Below are 18,931 nucleotides of genomic sequence, written 5' to 3'. Positions count from 1 at the left end.
CAAGATTGCAATGCAACAAGTAGACTAAGCAATATAAGGTACACGGAAACACACACGCAAAAAGATAAGTGGGGTCGTGCAACCAAGGATGAGCCAAAATGTGGAATCCACAAAAATGCTCTTGTTGCACAACACTAGAGAGATGCTAGCACGATTGCACAATAGGCGGATACAAAGACTTGTGCACAACCTATTCAGAAAAAATGCAACGACTTCTATCCCAGGTATGCTCTATGCAAGGTGTTTCTATGCGATGATCCAAGATGATCCAGTATGACAATCTTAATGTTGTATGATGCTATGGTTCTTGCCTAAAAGCTCTTTGTTTATCTTTCCCTTTTGCTTAAAAGCTTGTTTGGCTCTTTGTTGTTTGAGCTATTTTCTCATGTAATGCTTCATGAACCAAGACAACAATTTTGTATGCGATGACAACCTTTTGACACAAGAGATGATACCAAGATATGCAACAATTATGTATGTATGCTATGGGAAGTATGATCACTAATGTGCACAAGTCTCATTGCCGGCAATACTCAATGGCTAGTCTCGATGGGTAAGCGACGCAGAGGAGTAAGGCTATGATGGCTATCAATGTAATGGCAAGAATGATATGTCCAATACCAAGGTGAGGTTACCGTTCCGTCGGTTCCTCGTCCGTAAGCAAAACGGATGACGATGATCCAATGAGCGTCACGAATACCAAGATGTAGTCGAGGTCATCGTTGTTGATTACGCGTCCGTGGCGAAGATGAGCAGCGGTTATGTTGATGTCGTACCGTACCTAAATAGCCGAAACAAAAGTAGGACACAGAACCGCAACTCAAATTCTCAAAGCAAAATTGGACCAAAATTGTTAGAGTTGGTGTTGGGAAGCAGTGGTTGTGTATGTGGTATATGGTGGTGCTATGCGGAAGTGGTGGTGGTATGCGGAAGTATATGTGGGCACGGGAACAAAATTTGGTGAAATATGGACGCAAAACGGGCGGTGGAGAGGAAGAGATGCTGCCAGGGGCCGGATGTTCGGGCTTGATGGCCGGATGTCCGGGGTGCCGGATGCGGGGTATCGGGTCGGATGTCCGGGCTCTGGATCCGGGGATGAACGGGATGAACACTGCGTGGAGAGGTCAAATCCGGGCAATATTCGGAGAAATTTGTGGATGGAAATTGGGGGAAAGTGGATGGAAGGATAGATCTACCTGCAACACACGAAATTCGCAGATCAAATCCAACAAAACTTCATCACACCAACAAATCACAAAAAAAATTGGGGGCTATTTTTGTGGTGAATTTTCAAATTAGGGACAAAATCAACAAAAACAAGGCTAGCAACACAACGGGGAGGCTCAAAAATCGTGATCAACGTGGCTCTAGATACCAAGATGATGTAGGGTAGAACCCTAATCAGTCGATCTTTCACGAAAGGAGCGGATCCCGCGATGAACAGGAAGAACACAAGGGGAAAACAAGGGGAAACACGAGAGGAAACACGAGAAAATCACTAAACCAACACGAAATAGTCACACATGTGCTAGATCCTCGAGTACATAAGAGATCACACGATCCATGGACAACTAAGGACGATACAAAGGTAGCCGGTCTTCACCGTGAGGAGGTCTTGAAGTTCTTCTCCGCAAGGAGGTCTTGAATCCAAAGGGATCTTCTCCGAAGAGGGGCCGCGGTCTCTCTCGTGGAGTAGATCCAATGTGGATGAGAAATGCTCTATCTCTAAATATGAGCTTAATCAATGCTAACCCTAGAAAGAGGAACGAGGAGGAGTATATATAGTCTAGGGGTTGAAGGGTACACGGGCCTCGGCCCTTCACTGTGCGCAGATAGGGGAGGCCGGACGTCCGGGCGTCGGGCCATATGTCCGGGCTTCCACGCGAGGCCGGATGTCCGGGCTGGAGAGGCCGGATGTCCGGGCTGGAGCGGCTGGCTTCGTTGCTCTCGGGTTCGGAGGGGTCCGGATTTCCGAGCTGGAGGCCGGATATCCAGGAGCTCGGGAAGGGCCGGATGCCCGAGGCATGTAGATGCTTGGCGGCTATGCAGCTTGATGATGGACGACGCTCCAGGCGACAGACGTCCGGGGTTGTGGCCGGATGTCCGGGTCCTGGGAGGTGTTCTTGACTCCTTCCGTGGGTTCCCTTCATCCATGAACTTGGGGGCTTGTACACCTTCACGTGCATCTTCGGGAGGGTCCTCTTGGTACCTAATCATGCACAACGTCTCGGATTCAGGTAGTAGCCATGTCTCGAGAGGATCATATGTAATATCACTAAGGAAGGAAGTCACCTCGTTCTCGAGAGCTCTAGCTCTAGCTCGTGTCATGGGTCCTCTTGGCTCTTGTTGAGGCGATGGTAGGTCCATGGGGATGACCGTAGGATGCTTCGCATCAACCCCTAAGAAACCAAAGAAATACAAAGGCTAGTCCAACATCTCATGTGTGTGAAAGTTTGAGTCCTTGTGTCGTGCCGGTCATTCTTGTGCCAAAAAGAAATGGTAGTTTTCGCATGTGTTCCGATTGTAGACCCATCAATGCTATCACCATTAGATATAGGCATGCTATTCCTTGCCTTGATGATATGCTCGATGATCTTAGCGGTGCCACCATTTTCTCAAAATTGATCTTAAAAGTGGTTATTATCAAATAAGCATACATGAAGGTGATGAATGGAAAACCGTTTTCAAAACAAAATTTGGTTTGTACGAGTGGCTAGTTATGCCTATGGGTTTATCGGAAGCACCATGTACTTTCATGCGTGTTATGCATTATGTGCTTCGGCCTTACATTGGTGTGTTTGTTGTGGTCTACTTTGACGATACTCTTGTGTTTAGTAAATCCCTAAAAGAGCACTTAGATCATCTTAGGGCCGTTTTGCAAACTCTTTGAAAAGAGCGCCTTTAAGCCAATATGGAAAAGTGCACTTTTGGTGTTGACAATATTGTTTTCTTGGGCTTTGTTGTCTCTTCCAAAGTTGAAGCAATTAAAACTTGGCCACAACCTACTAATTTGTAACAAGTGCGTAGTTTCCTTGGTATAGCGGGTTTTTATCGTCGTTTTGTGAAAGACTTTAGCACTATTGCCGCATGGTTGCCTACTTTGAGTAAGAAGAACGCACCCTTTGTTTGGGCTCCATCTCAATCTACCGCATTTGATGAGCTCAAATCTTTGCTTTCACATGCCCCAATTCTTGCATTGCCTAATTTCAACAAAACTTTGGAGGTTAATTGTGATGCTAGAGGTAATGTAATTGGTGGAGTTTTGATGCAAGAAAAGCGACCCATTGCGTACTTTAGTGAAAAACTTTACGGTGCTCAACTTAACTATCCCATATATGACAAATAATTGTATGCTTTAGTGCGAGTATTGCATGTTTGGGAGCATTATCTCCGCCCACATGAATTTGTCATACACACCGATCATGAGACACTGAAGTACCTTAAAGGTCAAACCAACTTGAATAAACGGGATGCTAAATGGAGTGAATTTATTAAATCTTTTCCTTATGTTATCAAGTACATTAAGGGTAAAAAAATGTTGTGGCGGATGCTCTTTCCTGCAAATTCATGTTAGTTACTAAACTTGAGTTGAATGCTATTGGCTTTGAGCATGTTAAAGATCTTTAGGCACTTGATCCTACGTTTGTGATTCCTTATGCCAAATGTCTTGCTAACACTTGTTGAGAGAACTATTATCTCAAGAATGGCTACCTTATGCGCACTAACAAGCTTTGTATACCCGAGTCTTCGCTTCGTTTGCTACTTTTGCAAGAGGACCATGACGGAGGACTTATGGACATTTCGAGCGCGACAAGACCTTTGCCACACTCTCATTCAAGTAATTTTGGCCAAAAATGTTCCGCGATGTGGCACGCTTCACCAACAAATGCTCTACATGCCGCAAAGCTAAGTCACAATCTCAATCTCATGGTTTACATATGCCACTACCAATTCCGTATCAACCATGGGAAGATATTAGTATGGATTTTATGTTTGGTTTTCCTAGGACTCAAAATGGAAAGGATTCCATATTTGTTGTTGTGGACCGATTCTCAAAAATGACACATTTCATCCCATGCAATAAGATAAACGATGCTTCACATGTTGCAAACCTCTTTTGTAGGGAAATCTTGAGGTCGCATGGAGTGCCAAGGATCATTGTGTCGGACCGCGACGTCAAGTTCCTAAGCTACATTTGGAAGACAATATGCGCCAAGCTCGGCATCAAGCTACTATTCTTGACGGCCTATCATCCCTAAACCGATGGCCAGGAAGTCAACAACCAGACGCTATCTACTCTTCTATGTGTGTTGATAAAGAAGAACGCCAAGGAGTGGGAGGAATGCTTACCCATCGCCGAGTACGCCTACAATCGAGCTCGACACTCTACTACCGGCAAGTCCCCCTTAGAGGTTGTGTACGGCTTCAACCCATTGTCCCCATTGGACATTCTACCTCTTCCACTCCAAGAATGTGCAAACATTGATGCATGTGCAAGGGCAAGCTTTCCCAAGAAGATACATGAAGATACATGGACAACGATCGAGCGTCAAGTACATCGCATCGCCACCAAGCTCAACACCAACAAGACACAAATGGTGTTCCAACCGGGAGATCTCGCATGGCTTCATCTTCGCAAGAACCGCTTCCCCAACGAGCACAAGTCCAAGCTACTACCACCAGCTAATGGACCCTTTAAGGTGCTAGCACGCTACAACGAGAACGCTGATACGTCTCCAACGTATCCATAATTTTTGATTGTTCCATGCTTTATTATATTCTGTTTTGGACATTATTGGGCTTTATTATACACTTTTATATTATTTTTGGGACTAACTTATTAACCGGATTCACAGCCCAGAATTGCTGTTTTTTGCCTATTTCAGAGTTTAGCAGAAAAATAATATTAAACGGAGTCCAAACGGAATGAAACCTTCGGGAACGTGATTTTCGGAACGAACGTGATCCAGAGGACTTGGACCCTACGTCAAGAAAGCAACCAGGAAGGCACGAGGTAGGGGGGTGCACCTACCCCCTAGGCGCGCCGTCCACCCTCGTGGGGCCCATGTTGCTCCACTGACGTACTTCTTCCTCCTATATATACCTACGTACCCCCAAATTACCAGATACGGAGCCAAAACCCTAATTCCATCGCCGCAACCTTCTGTACCCGTGAGATCCCATCTTGGGGCCTTTTCCGGAGCTCCGCCAGAGGGGGCATCGATCACGGAGGGCTTCTACATCAACAACATAGCCTCTCCAATGATGTGTGAGTAGTTTATTTCAGACCTTCGGGTCCATAGTTATTATCTAGATGGCTTCTTCTCTCTTTTTGGATCTCAATACAATGTTCTCTGCCCTCTCTTGTGGAGATCTATTCGGTGTAATCTTCTTTTGCGGTGTGTTTGCTGAGATCGATGAATTGCGGGTTTATGATCAAGTTTATCTATAAACAATATTTGAATCTTCTCTGAATTCTTTTATGTATGATTGGTTATCTTTGCAAGTCTCTTCGAATTATCAGTTTGGTTTGGCCTACTAGATTGATCTTTCTTGCAATGCGAGAAGTTCTTAGCTTTGGGTTCAATCTTGCGGTGTCCTTTCCCAGTTTCAGTAGGGGCAGCAAGGCATGTATTGTACTGTTGCCATCGAGGATAACAAGATGGGGTTTATATCATATTGCATGAGTTTATCCCTCTACATCATGTCATCTTGCTTAAAGCGTTACTCTGTTCTTTTGAACTTAATACTCTAGATGCATGCTGGATAGCGGTCGATGTGTGGAGTAATAGTAGTAGATGCAGGCAGGAGTCGGTCTATTTGTCTCGGGCGTGATGCCTATATACATGATCATACCTAGATATTCTCATAACTATGCTCAATTCTATCAATTGCTCAACAGTAATTTGTTTACCCACCGTAATACTTATGCTCTCGAGAGAAGCCACTAGTGAAACCTATGGCCCCGGGGTCTATTTTCAATCATATTAATCTTCCATCAACAAGCTATTTCTTTGCCGTTTTTATTTTGCTTTATTTACTTTGCATCTTTATCATAAAAAATACCAAAAATATTATCTTATCATATCTATGAGATCTCACTTTCGTAAGTGACTGTGAAGTGATTGACAACCCCTTTTATTGCGTTGGTTGCGAGGATTTTATTTGTTTGTGTAGGTGCGAGGGACTCGTGCGTGGCCTCCTGCTGGATTAATACCTTGGTTCTCAACAACTGAGGGAAATACTTACGCTACTTTGCTGCATCACCCTTTCCTCTTCAAGGGAAAACCAATGCAGTGCTCAAGAGGTAGCAAGAAGGATTTCTGGCGCCGTTGCCGGGGAGTCTACGCAAAAGTCAACATACCAAGTACCCATCACAAACCCTTATCTCCCGCATTACATTATTTGCCATTTGCCTCTCGTTTTCCTCTCCCCCACTTCACCCTTGCCGTTTTATTTGCCCTCTCTCTCCGTCCTCCTTCTCTTTCCCTATTTGCCTCTTTTTTGCCTGTTTCTTGCTTGCTTGTCATTATGTCTAGTCCCCTATCTTCTCCGTTGTCTCCTGAAAATGAAGTTCTTAATTTTAAGCAAAGGGAAGGATAAAATCTAAAAGACGATTGGTATAGAATTTGCAATGCTCAAAATAGATCTACCAGGAAGCAATCCACTTCCATTCTTCTTCGCAATTTTTATGTAGGCGCTACTCCTTGGCATAGATATATCCTTGATACCATTACCGGAGGGTATTTCTTGGGTAGCCATACTTTTGATTGTTATAGTGCTATGATAGATTTGTTTGGCTCACCCCCTCTTTTGGTTAATGGAACTATGTTAACTTTGGAGCATGTAATGTAAAGAATTGAAATTATTGAAAATAAAGTTGCTACCGTAGAGTTAATTGAAAATTTGGATAAAAAGATCCACAACCAAATTACTCAATATGGATCTAAAGTAGGAGTCACTTTGAAAAATATTAAGGAGAAGGAACCCATAGTTAATGAAAGAATAAATCAGGATTCCACTAGAATCGATAAACTTGAGGGTATCATTACCAACTTGGGAACCGCTTTTTCTTCCGTAAAAAATACTCCAAGTCCTCCAACTAAAATTGCCAAGCTTATGTATGTTCCTAAAAATAAGGGTGAATCCTCTAGCAAGGAAACTGCGGATCTCAAATCTATAAGTATTCATCCCAATCTTTTTGCTATCATTAAGGAACCATTTGCTACGAATGATTTTTTCGATTTTGAGCCTAGAAGTTTGATAATTAATAAAAATAAAGAAACTCCTAAGGATGATAGATGTCTCATTAAAGAATTGCCAACTAAAGATGGCAATACCTAGATCTATCTTCGCTTTTATGCCTAGCTAGGGGCGTTAAACGATAGCGCTTGTTGGGAGGCAACCCAATTTTATTTTTATTCCTTGATTTTTGCTCCTGTTTAGTAATAAATAATTTATCTAGACTCTTTTTTGGTTGTGTTTTTTGTGTTTAATTAGTGTTTGTGCCAAGTAGAACCGTTGGGAAGACTTGGGGAAAGTCTTTTTAATCTTGCTGTAAAAAACAGAAACTTTAGCGCTCACGGGAATTGCTGCCATTGTTATTTGGAAAGAGATATTTAGTTAATTATTTTTGAAGATGATTAATAGATAAATTCCTCACGTCCAGCAATTTATTTTAGAATTTTTAGGGTTCCAGAAGTTTGCATTAGATACAGATTACTACAGACTGTTCTGTTTTTGACATATTCTGTTTTTCGTGTGTTGTTTGCCTATTTTGATGAATCTATGGCTAGTAAAATAGTTTATAAACCATAGAGAAGTTGGAATACAGTATGTTTAACACAAATATAAATAAATAATGAGTTCATTATAGTATATTGAAGGGGTGTTTTGTTTTCTTTCGCTAACGGAGCTCACGAGATTTTCTACTTTGAGTTTTGTGTTGTGAAGTTCTCGAGTTTTGGGTAAAAGATTTGATGGATTATCAAACAAGGAGAGGCAAGAGCCTAATCTTGGGGATGCCCATGGCACCCCAATATAATCTAAGGACACCTAAAAGCCAAAGCTTCGGTATGCCCCGGAAGGCATCCCCTCTTTCGTCTACTTTCATCGGTAACTTTACTTGGAGCTATATTTTTATTCACCACATGATATGTGTTTTGCTTGGAGCGTCTTGTATTATTTGAATATTTATTTGTTAGCTTGATACAATAATCTTTTCTATACACACCTTTTGAGAGAAACACACATGATTTGAAAATTATTAGAATACTCTATGTGCTTCACTTATATCTTTTGAGTTATATAGTTTCTGCTCTAGTACTTCACTTATATATTTTAGAGCACGGCGGTGGATTTGTTTTATAGAAAATATTATTCTCTCATGCTTCACTTATATTATTTTGAGAGTCTTAAACAGCATGGTAATTTACTTAAACTAGGAAATTAATCCTAATATGCTAGGCATTCAAGACTAGTAAAAAATATTTATGAGTGTGCTGAATACTAAGAGAAGTTTAATACTCGATAATTGTTTTGAGATATGGAGATGGTGATATTAGAGTCATGCTAGTTGAGTAGTTGTGAATTTTAGAAATACTTGTGTTGAAGTTTGTGATTCCCGTAGCATGCACGTATGGTGAACCGTTATGTGATGAAGTCGGAGCATGATTTATTTATTGATTGTCTTCCTTATGAGTGGCGGTCGGGGACGAGCGATGGTCTTTTCCTACCAATCTATCCCCCTAGGAGCATGTGCGTAATACTTTGCTTTGATAACTAATAGATTTTTGCTATAAGTATGTGAGTTCTTTATGACTAATGTTGAGTCCATGGATCATATGCACTCTCACCCTTCCACCATTGCTAGCCTCCCTAATACCGCGCACTTTTCGCCGGTATCATACACCCACCATATACCTTCCTCAAAACAGCCACCATACCTACCTATCATGGCATTTCCATAGCCATTGTGAGATATATTGCCATGCAACTTACCACCATTCCGTTTATTATGACACGCTCCATCATCGTCATATTGCTTTGCATGATCATGTAGTTGACATTGTATTTGTGGCAAAGCCACCGTTCATAATTCTTTCATACATGTCACTCTTGATTCATTGCACATCCCGGTACACCGCCGGAGGCATTCACATAGAGTCCTATTTTGTTCTAAGTATCGAGTTGTAATTCTTGAGTTGTAAGTAAATAAAAGTGTGGTGATCATGATTTTTAGAGCATTGTCCCAAGTGAGGAAAGGATGATGGAAACTACGATTCCCCGACAAGTAGGGATGAGACTCTGGACTAAATAAAAAAAGAGGCCATAAAAGAAGAGAAGAGGCCCAAATAAAAAATGAGAGAAAAAGAGAGAAGGGACAATGCTACTATCCTTTTACCACACTTTTGTGCTTCAAAGTAGCACCATGATCTTCATGATAGAGAGTCTCCTATGATATCACTTTCATATACTAGTGGGAATTTTTCATTATAGAACTTGGCTTGTATATTCCAATGATGGGCTTCCTCAAAATGCCCTAGGTCTTCGTGAGCAAGCGAGTTGGATGCACACCCACTTAGTTCCTTTTGTTGAGCTTTCATATATTTATAGCTCTAGTGCATCCGTTGCATGGCAATCCCTACTCACTCACATTAATATCTATTAATGGGCATCTCCATAGCCCGTTGATACGCCTAGTTGATGTGAGACTATCTTCTCCCTTTTTGTCTTCTCCACAACCACCATTCTATTCCACATATAGTGATATGTCCATGGCTCACGCTCATGTATTGCGTGAAGATTGAAAAAGTTTGAGAACACCAAAAGTATGTAACAATTGCTTGGCTTGTCATCGGGGTTGTGCATGATTTAAACACTTTGTCTGGTGAAGATAGAGCATAGACAGACTATATGATTTTGTAGGGATAACTTTCTTCAGCCATGTTATTTTGAGAAGACACAATTGCTTAGTTAGTATGCTTGAAGTATTATTATTTTTATGTCAATAGTAAACTTTTGTCTTGAATCTTTCGGATCTGAATATTCATACCACAATTAAGAAAATTACACTGAAATTATGCCAAGTAGCATTCCACATCAAAAATTCTGTTTTTATCATTTACCTATTGGAGGACGAGCAGGAATTAAGCTTGGGGATGCTTGATACGTCTCCAATGTATCTATAATTTTTTATTGTTCCATGCTATATTATATTCTGTTTTGGACATTATTGGGCTTTATTATACACTTTTATATTATTTTTGGGACTAACCTATTAACCGGAGGCCCAACCCAAAATTGTTGTTTTTTGACTATTTCAGAGTTTCGGAGAAAAAGAATATCAAACGGAGTGCAAACGGAATGAAACCTTCAGGAATGTGATTTTTGGAACGAACGTGATCCAGAGGACTTGGACCCTATGTCAACAAAGCAACCAGGAAGGCACGAGGTAGGGGGGCGCGCCTACCCCCCAGGCGCGCCCTCCACCCTCGTGGGGCCCACATTGATCCACCAACGTACTTCTTCCTCCTATATATACCTACATACCCCCAAATTACCAGATACGGAGCCAAAACCCTAATTCCACCGCCGCAACCTTCTGTACCCGTGAGATCCCATCTTGGGGCCTTTTCCGGAGCTCCGCCGGAGGGGGCATCGATCACAGAGGGCTTCTACATCAACATCATAGCCTCTCCGATGATGTGTGAGTAGTTTATTTCGGACCTTCGGGTCCATAGTTATTAGCAAGATGGCTTCTTCTGTCTTTTTGGATCTCAATACAATGTTCTCCCCCTCTCTTGTGGAGATCTATTCGATGTAATCTTCTTTTGTGGTGTGTTTGTTGAGACCGATGAATTGTGGGTTTATGATCAAGTTTATCTATGAACAATATTTGAATCTTCTCTGAATTCTTTTATGTATGATTGGTTATCCTTGCAAGTCTCTTCGAATTATCAGTTTGGTTTGGCCTACTAGATTGATCTTTCTTGCAATGGGAGAAGTGCTTAGCTTTGGTTTCAATCTTGCGGTGTCCTTTCTCAGTGACAGTAGGGGCAGCAAGGCACGTATTGTATTGTTGCCATCGAGGATAACAAGATGGGTTTTATATCATATTGCATGAGTTTATCCTTGTACATCATGTCATCTTGCTTAAAGCGTTACTCTGTTCTTTTGAACTTAATACTCTAGATGCATCCTGGATAGCGGTCGATGTGTGGAGTAATAGTAGTAGATGCAGGCAGGAGTGCGTCTACTTGTCTCGGACGTGATGCCTATATACATGATCATACCTAGATATTCTCATAACTATGTTCAATTCTGTCAATTGCTCAATAGTAATTTGTTTACCCACCATAATACTTATGCTCTCGAGACAAGCCACTAGTGAAACCTATGGCCCCCGGGTCTATTTTCCATCATATTAATCTTCCATCAACAAGCTATTTCTTTGCCGTTTTTATTTTGCTTTATTTACTTTGCATCTTTATCATAAAAATACCAAAAATATTATCTTATCATATATATCAGATCTCACTTTCGTAAGTGACCATGAAGGGATTGACAACCCCTTTATTGCGTTGGTTGCGAGGATTTTATTTGTTTGTGTAGGTGCAAGGGACTCACGCATGGCCTCCTACTGGATTGATACCTTAGTTCTCGAAAACTGAGGGAAATACTTACACTACTTTGCTGCATCACCCTTTACTCTTCAAGGGAAAACCAAAGCATTGCTCAAGAGGTAGCAAACGCCTACAAGATCGACATCCCACGACACAAGTACAACGTAAGCGACATCTTCAATGTCAAGGACTTGGCGAAGTACCATGGTGATGAAGATCACGATCCGCGGACGGATCTCTACCAGGAGGGGGGGGATGATGCGGAGCATCCTTCCATCATTCCCATGGACTCTACACCAACACATCAAGCACCACATGGGCCTATGACAAGAGCTCAAGCACGCGCAATGAAAACTGAGGTGAACTCCTTCCTACTTGACATGGATATGTATATGAATGGGACTTTGTTGCTACCTCACCAAAATGCACTATGTATCATTAGGTACGAAGAGGAACATTCCCAAGCAGCTAAGGAGCATCACCAAGGAGTAGGAGAAGCAACCCAAGGACTTGAGGAAGAAGAAGGAAGCACAAAGGAGCAGGACAGAAGTCCTAGGCGACCCCGTGTGCACGGCCCCCCGAGACCCCGTGCCCACGGGCTACATAGTGAGCTACGGTTGTAGCACCCCGTGCGCATGGGCGTGTACTGTGTGCACGGGACCCCCATGCGCACGGGCCCAACTTACCCCGTGCGCTCGAGCCCTACAGGATGGCCGATGTGACGCCTGGGTAATCAAGCTACAGTAAACCTCTGTTAATGATGCCACGTCACACGATTACTGTTGCTAAACTCACATTGGTTCGAAACCGATTCAAATTCAAATTCAAAATAAAGTCAAGCAATAAAGGTTTTCAAATATTAAAACTAAAATGTTCGCGATGTGCCAAATAATTCATAAGTACTATTGGTGGGTAAACCGAGTCTTTATAAATTTTTTTAAATGAACTAAACTAAATAAAACAGTAGCAAAAACAATTAGATAAATGCCTTTTATTAATTATAAAATATTAAACCATTTTATTTGAGGTTAAACTTTTTGTGACAGTGGTATAATTAGTAAAACTAATTTAGGTGCTACTAAAATGTTTTACAAAACTAAAATAGATTGAAGCATGAAATAAAACAGAAAGGAAATAATACAAAAAAATAGAAAGAACCACCCCCCTTGGTCACTGGGCCTCGACCGAGCGGGCCACCAGGCCGGCCCATCTCCTGTTCTATAACCCCTACCCCCACCGACACCTAACCCTAACCCGCACACGATCCCCACTCTCCCCTCTCTCTCGATACCGTCTGGATCGGGGCCCCAGCGCCCGATCCCGCCCACATCGTCGCCCCCGTTGCCCCTCGCCGCCGTTCGCCCACCACCTCGTCGGACCGCCCCCCTGTCGGACCGCTCCGCCCTCGACCTCCTCCTCGCCAGATTTGCGTCGCTAGCGCCATCCCTCCCGGACTCCTCCGCGTCCCTCCTCTCCTTCGCGAGGCGCCCGCCTGAAGTCGCGGCCTCGCCTCGTTGCCGTCCGATGCCGCCTGCCGGAGCCACCTCGCCGGACTGCTCCGCCGTTCCCCCTCGACCTCCCCCTCGACTCGGCTCCGACGAGCCTCGCCGCCCGATCCCCTGCACCGCTTGTGAGCATCACCCCTCTCCTCTCCCCCTCTCCTCCCATCGTCGAATACGGCCGCGCCGCGGAACCCCCCAGCTGCTGCGCCAGTCGGCGCCTCCGGCGAGCGCATGCCCCAGCTTGCCGATGCCTAGGTCGCCTGCGCGCCCTGTCGGGTGCGCCCTCGCGTGCCTCGCCGCAGCCCCGCTGCTCCTCGCCGCATCGCGCGCTCTGTCCCTCGCCTCTGGCCCCCTCTGCTGCTCGCGCGCCTCGTCCCCTGCGTCCCGGCTCGCCCCCCTTCGCCTTGCCTGAACCACGGCGCCAGCCGCGCCCGCGCCAGCCGGCCGCGTTGGCCGCGCCTGCTCGCTCCCCCTACTCTGGCTTGGCCTCGCTACCGGGTGGCCGGCGGCTCCGCCCGCATCGCCCGTTTCGGGCTGGCGCCCGCGCCCGTAACCACTGCCCAGCGCCCACTAAGGCCCCAGGGCCTATGACACGTGGGCCTGCCCCAGAACAAAGAAAAAAAAGAGATAAAAAATAAATAAATAATAATTAAATTAATTAATTAATTAAGTTAATTAATCCTAATTAACTAATCTAATTAACTAGTTAGCTTAATTAAACAGTAATTAGATTAGTTAAACCCTAATTAGACTAAACAGTTAATGACGAACGGGACCCACATGTCAGGTTGACCAGGTCAACTGCCGATGTCATGCTAACGTCATGATGACATCAGAAAACACTGTTCTGGATAATGTTGATTTAAATAATTAAATAAATCCTAAAATTGATTTAAATCTTTTAAAATTAATATAAAATAAACCGTAGCTCGGATGGAAAAACTTTGTACATGAAAGTTACTCAGAACAACGAGACGAATCCAAATACACAGCCCGTTCGTCCGCCACACATCCCTAGCATAGCAAACACGCAACTTTCCCCCTCTGGTTCATCTGCCCGAAAGCGTGAAACACCGGGGATTCTTTCCCGGTTGTTTCCCCCTTTCCCGGTATCACCTAGTACTGCGTTGGGTCAAATCTAGCACCGCGTATTGCCATGTTATGCTTTGTGATACTTTGATTGCTCTGTTATTTATTGTGTTTCCCCTCCGTTACTTCTTTTCAGTAGACCCCGGGACTGCCGGCGACCCCTAGTTCGACTACGGTGTTGACGACACGTCCTTCTTGCCAGAGCAACCAGGCAACCCCCCCCTTTTATCACCAGATATCTCCTACTCTTCTCTATACTGCATGCATTAGTGTAGTGTAGCATGTTACTGCTTTCCGTTATTCCTATCCTGATGCATAGCCTGTCCTTGCTACTACTGTTGTTACCATTACCTGCTATCCTACTGCTTAGTATAGGATGCTAGTGTTCCATCAGTGGCCCTACACTCTTGTCCGTCTGCCATGCTATACTACTGGGCCGTGATCACTTCGGGAGGTGATCACGGGCATATACTAAATACTTTACACATTTACATTACTTATCATACTGTTCGGAGATGGGGGCTGAAGGGGCAGGTGGCTCCATCCCGGTAGAGGTGGGCCTGGGTTTCCGACGGCCCCCGACTGTTACTTTGAGGCGGAGCGACAGGGCAGGTTGAGACCACCTAGGATAGAGGTGGGCCTGGCCCTGGTCAGCGTTCGCAGATACTTAACACGTTTAACGAGATCTTGGTATTTGATCTGAGTCTGGCTACTGGCCTATACGCACTAACCATCTACGCGGGGACAGTTATGGGCACTCGACGTCGTGGTATCAGCCGAAGCCTTCGTGACGTCAGCGACTGAGTGGCGCGCGCCGGATTGGACCGTAAGCCTGCTCTTGTATTAAGGGGGCTAGTTCTGCTTCCGGCCGCGTTCGCAACGTGCAGGTGTGCAAAGGGCGATGGGCCCAGACCCCTGCGCCATAGGATTTAGACCGGCGTGCTGACCTCTCTGTTGTGCCTAGGTAGGGCTGCGACGTGTTGATCTTCCGAGGCCGGGCATGACCCAGGAAAGTGTGTCCGGCCAAATGGGATCGAGCGTGTTGGGTTATGTGGTGCACCCCTGCAGGGAAGTTAATCTATTCGAATAGCCGTGATCTTCGGTAACAGGACGACTTGGAGTTGTACCTTGACCTTATGACAACTAGAACCGGATACTTAATAAAACACATCCTTCCAAGTGCCAGATACAACCGGTGGTCGCTCTCTCACAGGGCGACGCAGGGAGGATCATCGGTTAGGGTTATGCTATGCGATGCTACTTGGAGGACTTCAGACTACTCTCTTCTACATGCTGCAAGACGGAGGCTGCCAGAAGCGTAGTCTTCGAAAGGACTAGCTATCCCCCCTTATCTCGGCTTTCTGCAGTTCAGTCCACATATAATAGCCTTATTCCAATTGATACCAATGCATACATATGTAGTATAGCTCCTTGCTTGCGAGTACTTTGGATGAGTACTCACGGTTGCTTCTCCCTCTTTTCCCCCTATCCCTTCTACCTGATTGTCGCAACCAGATGTTGGAGCCCAGGAGCCAGACGCCACCTTCGACGACGACTCCTACTACACCGGAGGTGCCTACTACTACGTGCTGCCCGCTGACGACGACCAGGAGTAGTTTAGGAGGATCCCAGGCAGGAGGCCTGCGCCTCTTTCGATCTGTATCCCAGTTTGTGCTAGCCTTCTTAAGGAAAACTTGTTTAACTTATGTCTGTACTCAGATATTGTTGCTTCCGCTGACTCGTCTATGATCGAGCTCTTGTATTCGAGCCCTCGAGGCCCCTGGCTTGTAATATGATGCTTGTATGACTTATTTTATTTGTAGAGTTGTGTTGTGATATCTTCCTGTGAGTCCCTGATCTTGATCGTACACGTTTGCGTGTATGATTAGTGTACGGTCAAATACGGGGGCGTCACAGCCGACTAAGTTCGGGTTTTGGGCCTCCACTTCATCCTCCTTGCCCCAAGCCTATATATTCCATACCTAGGGTTATGTTTAGGGTTAGCAAAGACATATGTGAGATATTTGAGAGATTTGCTCCTTCTACCACTCCATTGGAGATCAAGGCCTCTTAGGAGAGGATCCACTTGTGGATTTCAAGACCTCCTCTTGGAGAAGACTATCATCATCAAGACCTCATCTCTTAGGAGTGGGAAGAACTTTACCTAGTGCTTGTTTCCTTTGATTGTTCATGTACTCTCGTGGATCTATGTGTTTGCTATTCTAATGGATGTGTGATTGGGTTTTGTTGGAGTGAATTCCTCTTTGTGTTCTCGGTATTCATCCCTCTTTCCCCTCCAAGTCTGAAAATATCCATCTTAGGGTTTCACCCTACAACAATACGTTTCCTCCTAGTGACACACGTTGCCGGAAGGCCTAGAATAAATCTCGTAAAATGCGAGCACCAACGTAAGTCTAAAACTTGAACTCTGTTGGGTTAGTTATATCACTGTCCTCCTAACCATCCAACTACATATTGGCTCGCCATAAATCCTCTTTTTATCTACATGAAATGACAGTGACGTCGTCTAACAAAAGATGCTAGCTCAAGTGAAGTGCATGAACATGCTCTCAAAATTAATGGCACATTTATATATTTATATCAATGGCTCTTTACCTTTATTTCTACAAGTCTTAAATTATCACAAATAATAAGTACAATACGTGTGGCACAATGCACTCCAGCCCTGACCTTTTTTACAACTAAAGTTGCCATCTGAAAAAAAACTTACCATCCGAAAAAAAGTTGTCATGCTTGACTATTAAAATTGTCATACTTGCATCACTAAGTTTGCCCTGAAAACCGTTCGGAGTTGCCATGTGTTTGTACCACACATGTGGCACTTATTATTATCCTAAATTATTTGCATGTTAATTTATAATACATACTGTAAAATTTCCGGACAATTCGAATCAAAAGGAAGGTAAAACGAAGAAAGTGTCAACAAAGAATTTTGTGAACATTCATGGGGGATCAATATCATGAGTTGGCGAGGAAGAAACAATAATAACAGAAGCTAAAATATAAACCGACACCCTGGGTTTAGATTACTAGATACACACACAAACACATTTGTTGCCTCGATTGTTTCCTCTCCACCGATCAACCCACGTACGCATGCACACAAGATGAGTATCTTCACTTCTGCTCTGCTCTAGTTAGACTCGAGCTGCGCGTACCACACACCCTGGATCTTGACATCCTTGGGCGCCTTGGCGCCGAGGTCGGTGTCTGACGGCTGCACGCTCTCGAAGACACCGATCACCTCGCCGGTCTCCGGCTTGCTCTTGGTCACGCTGAGCGTGATGTTGCCCGTGGACGAGGACGCGTTCTTCACGTTCTCCTTAGCCAACTCCTCCTCGTCTCCTCTGCCTCCGGCGGGTAGCGCCACGGCGTTGTCGTAGCCAGTAGAGCCACCACGGCCCTTTGGGTCGAGGAAAGACGAACCCCTGTAGCTGGGCACGAGGAAGGGCCCGCTGAAGCTCTCGGGCTTGCCGGTAGCGACGAGCTGCTTGACGGTGAAGAGGAAGGGCACTCGCTCGCCTCCGGGGAGCTGCACGGTGACGGCCGCGTAGTCGATGCCGTCCTTCTCCTCGAACTTGAGGGTGCCGTCGGCGCCAACCTCGAGCGGGCCTTCCATCTCGTCAAGGGTGTAGGTGAGACGGGTCATGAGCTTGGTTTTCTGGAAGGCCGGCGGCTCGTTCTTCTGGATGCCCTCGGCCTTGACGGTGAAGGAGGTGGGCTCCAGGCAGAACTTCTTCATCTCGTACTTGCCGGCCTTGAAGGGGAAGGAGTCGACGCCGCCGTCGATGGTCGGGCACTGGTTCGCGGTGCCGGTACCCTTCACCTCCATGTAGGTCTTGCTCTGGATCTCGTCGAAGGTCAGCCTCTTGGGCGCCCCCTCCGCGCTCGCGCCCTGCACCCACGCCTGTCACTCTAGCTAGCTGGACTGGAGTGGAGTAAACGGCCATGGACGGCAATAGAATGGATTAGTCAGCTTACGGAGACGAGGAGGGCAGAGGTGGCGAGGGCGAAGCCGGCCATCTTGGCGGCGTCGGCGCACTTGCTTGCGACCTCCCTGATGTCGGACTGCAGGGAGCAGGTGATCCTGGCGCCAGCGTCAACGCCGAACGCCCGGGCGACGTGCGACGACGGCCGCGCGGAGGAGGCCCGGCCGCCGATCTTGGCCGGCATCAGCGTGGCCGCGGCTTGGAGAGACGCTGCCATGTTGGTCGGTGGCTTGGTACGCGGGAGGATCGATCCCACTGGTGGTTGAGAGGCGTGTTGTCAGGGCAGGCAAGTGTTATCTATGCGAGGCGCGGATAAGAGACGGCCTCCCATTGGTGGCTTCCGGATAAGAATATCCATTTGTTCCCATGCACGCATACGCACCAGCCAGTCATTCCCCCTCTGCCGATCCAGCACCAGCCACAAGGTTGGGCCGCGCCCAGAGCGCGCGCCGGCGCAGTTCGCCCGTCGCTATCACCGTCCTTGCAGCCTGTACTCATCATTGTCAGCTGACCAGCTGCTAAGCCGCTATTGTGCGGCTTCCCCTCCACCTCCAGTGCCACCCACCAGCTGCTCGGCACGGCCGTGTTCCAGTGATCTTTGCCGCTCATCACGACGCACAGCGTGCTCCCTTAAGCCATGAATGCACATCCGCCATGAACACCACTGTGCGGAACCGCCCATGCCGCCGGCCTGGCTTTAGGATCT

The 18,931-nt window shown here is 45.7% G+C and overlaps 1 protein-coding gene across 1 annotated transcript; it reads right to left on the bottom strand.

Moving 5' to 3' along the window:
- Positions 1-17,232: 17,232 nt before the first annotated feature.
- Positions 17,233-18,518, bottom strand: LOC125537154 (oxygen-evolving enhancer protein 1, chloroplastic). Its single transcript, XM_048700457.2, has 2 exons — positions 18,218-18,518; positions 17,233-18,131 (listed from the first exon to the last, which is right to left on the bottom strand). The coding sequence occupies exons 1-2, from the start codon at positions 18,440-18,442 to the stop codon at positions 17,370-17,372; spliced, it is 987 nt and encodes a 328-aa protein (XP_048556414.1). The 5' UTR covers positions 18,443-18,518; the 3' UTR covers positions 17,233-17,369.
- Between the last annotated feature and the right edge of the window lie 413 nt (positions 18,519-18,931).

The sequence above is a fragment of the Triticum urartu genome, chromosome 2A (genome assembly GCF_056163025.1).
Source record: "Triticum urartu cultivar PI428250 chromosome 2A, HENAU_Tu73, whole genome shotgun sequence".
NCBI classification, from domain to species: domain Eukaryota; kingdom Viridiplantae; phylum Streptophyta; class Magnoliopsida; order Poales; family Poaceae; genus Triticum; species Triticum urartu.
Note: the sequence above shows the minus strand (reverse complement) of the source record. Positions and strands in the feature narration are given on the sequence as shown.

Excerpts from the sequence above, each read along its gene's own strand:
- LOC125537154 (XM_048700457.2), bottom strand. The coding sequence starts at position 18,442 with ATGGCAGCGTCTCTCCAAGCCGCGGCCACGCTGATGCCGGCCAAGATC. Across the intron at positions 18,132-18,217 it reads CCTCTGCCCTCCTCGTCTCC|GGCGCGAGCGCGGAGGGGGC; the intron begins GTAAGCTGACTA and ends GCGTGGGTGCAG.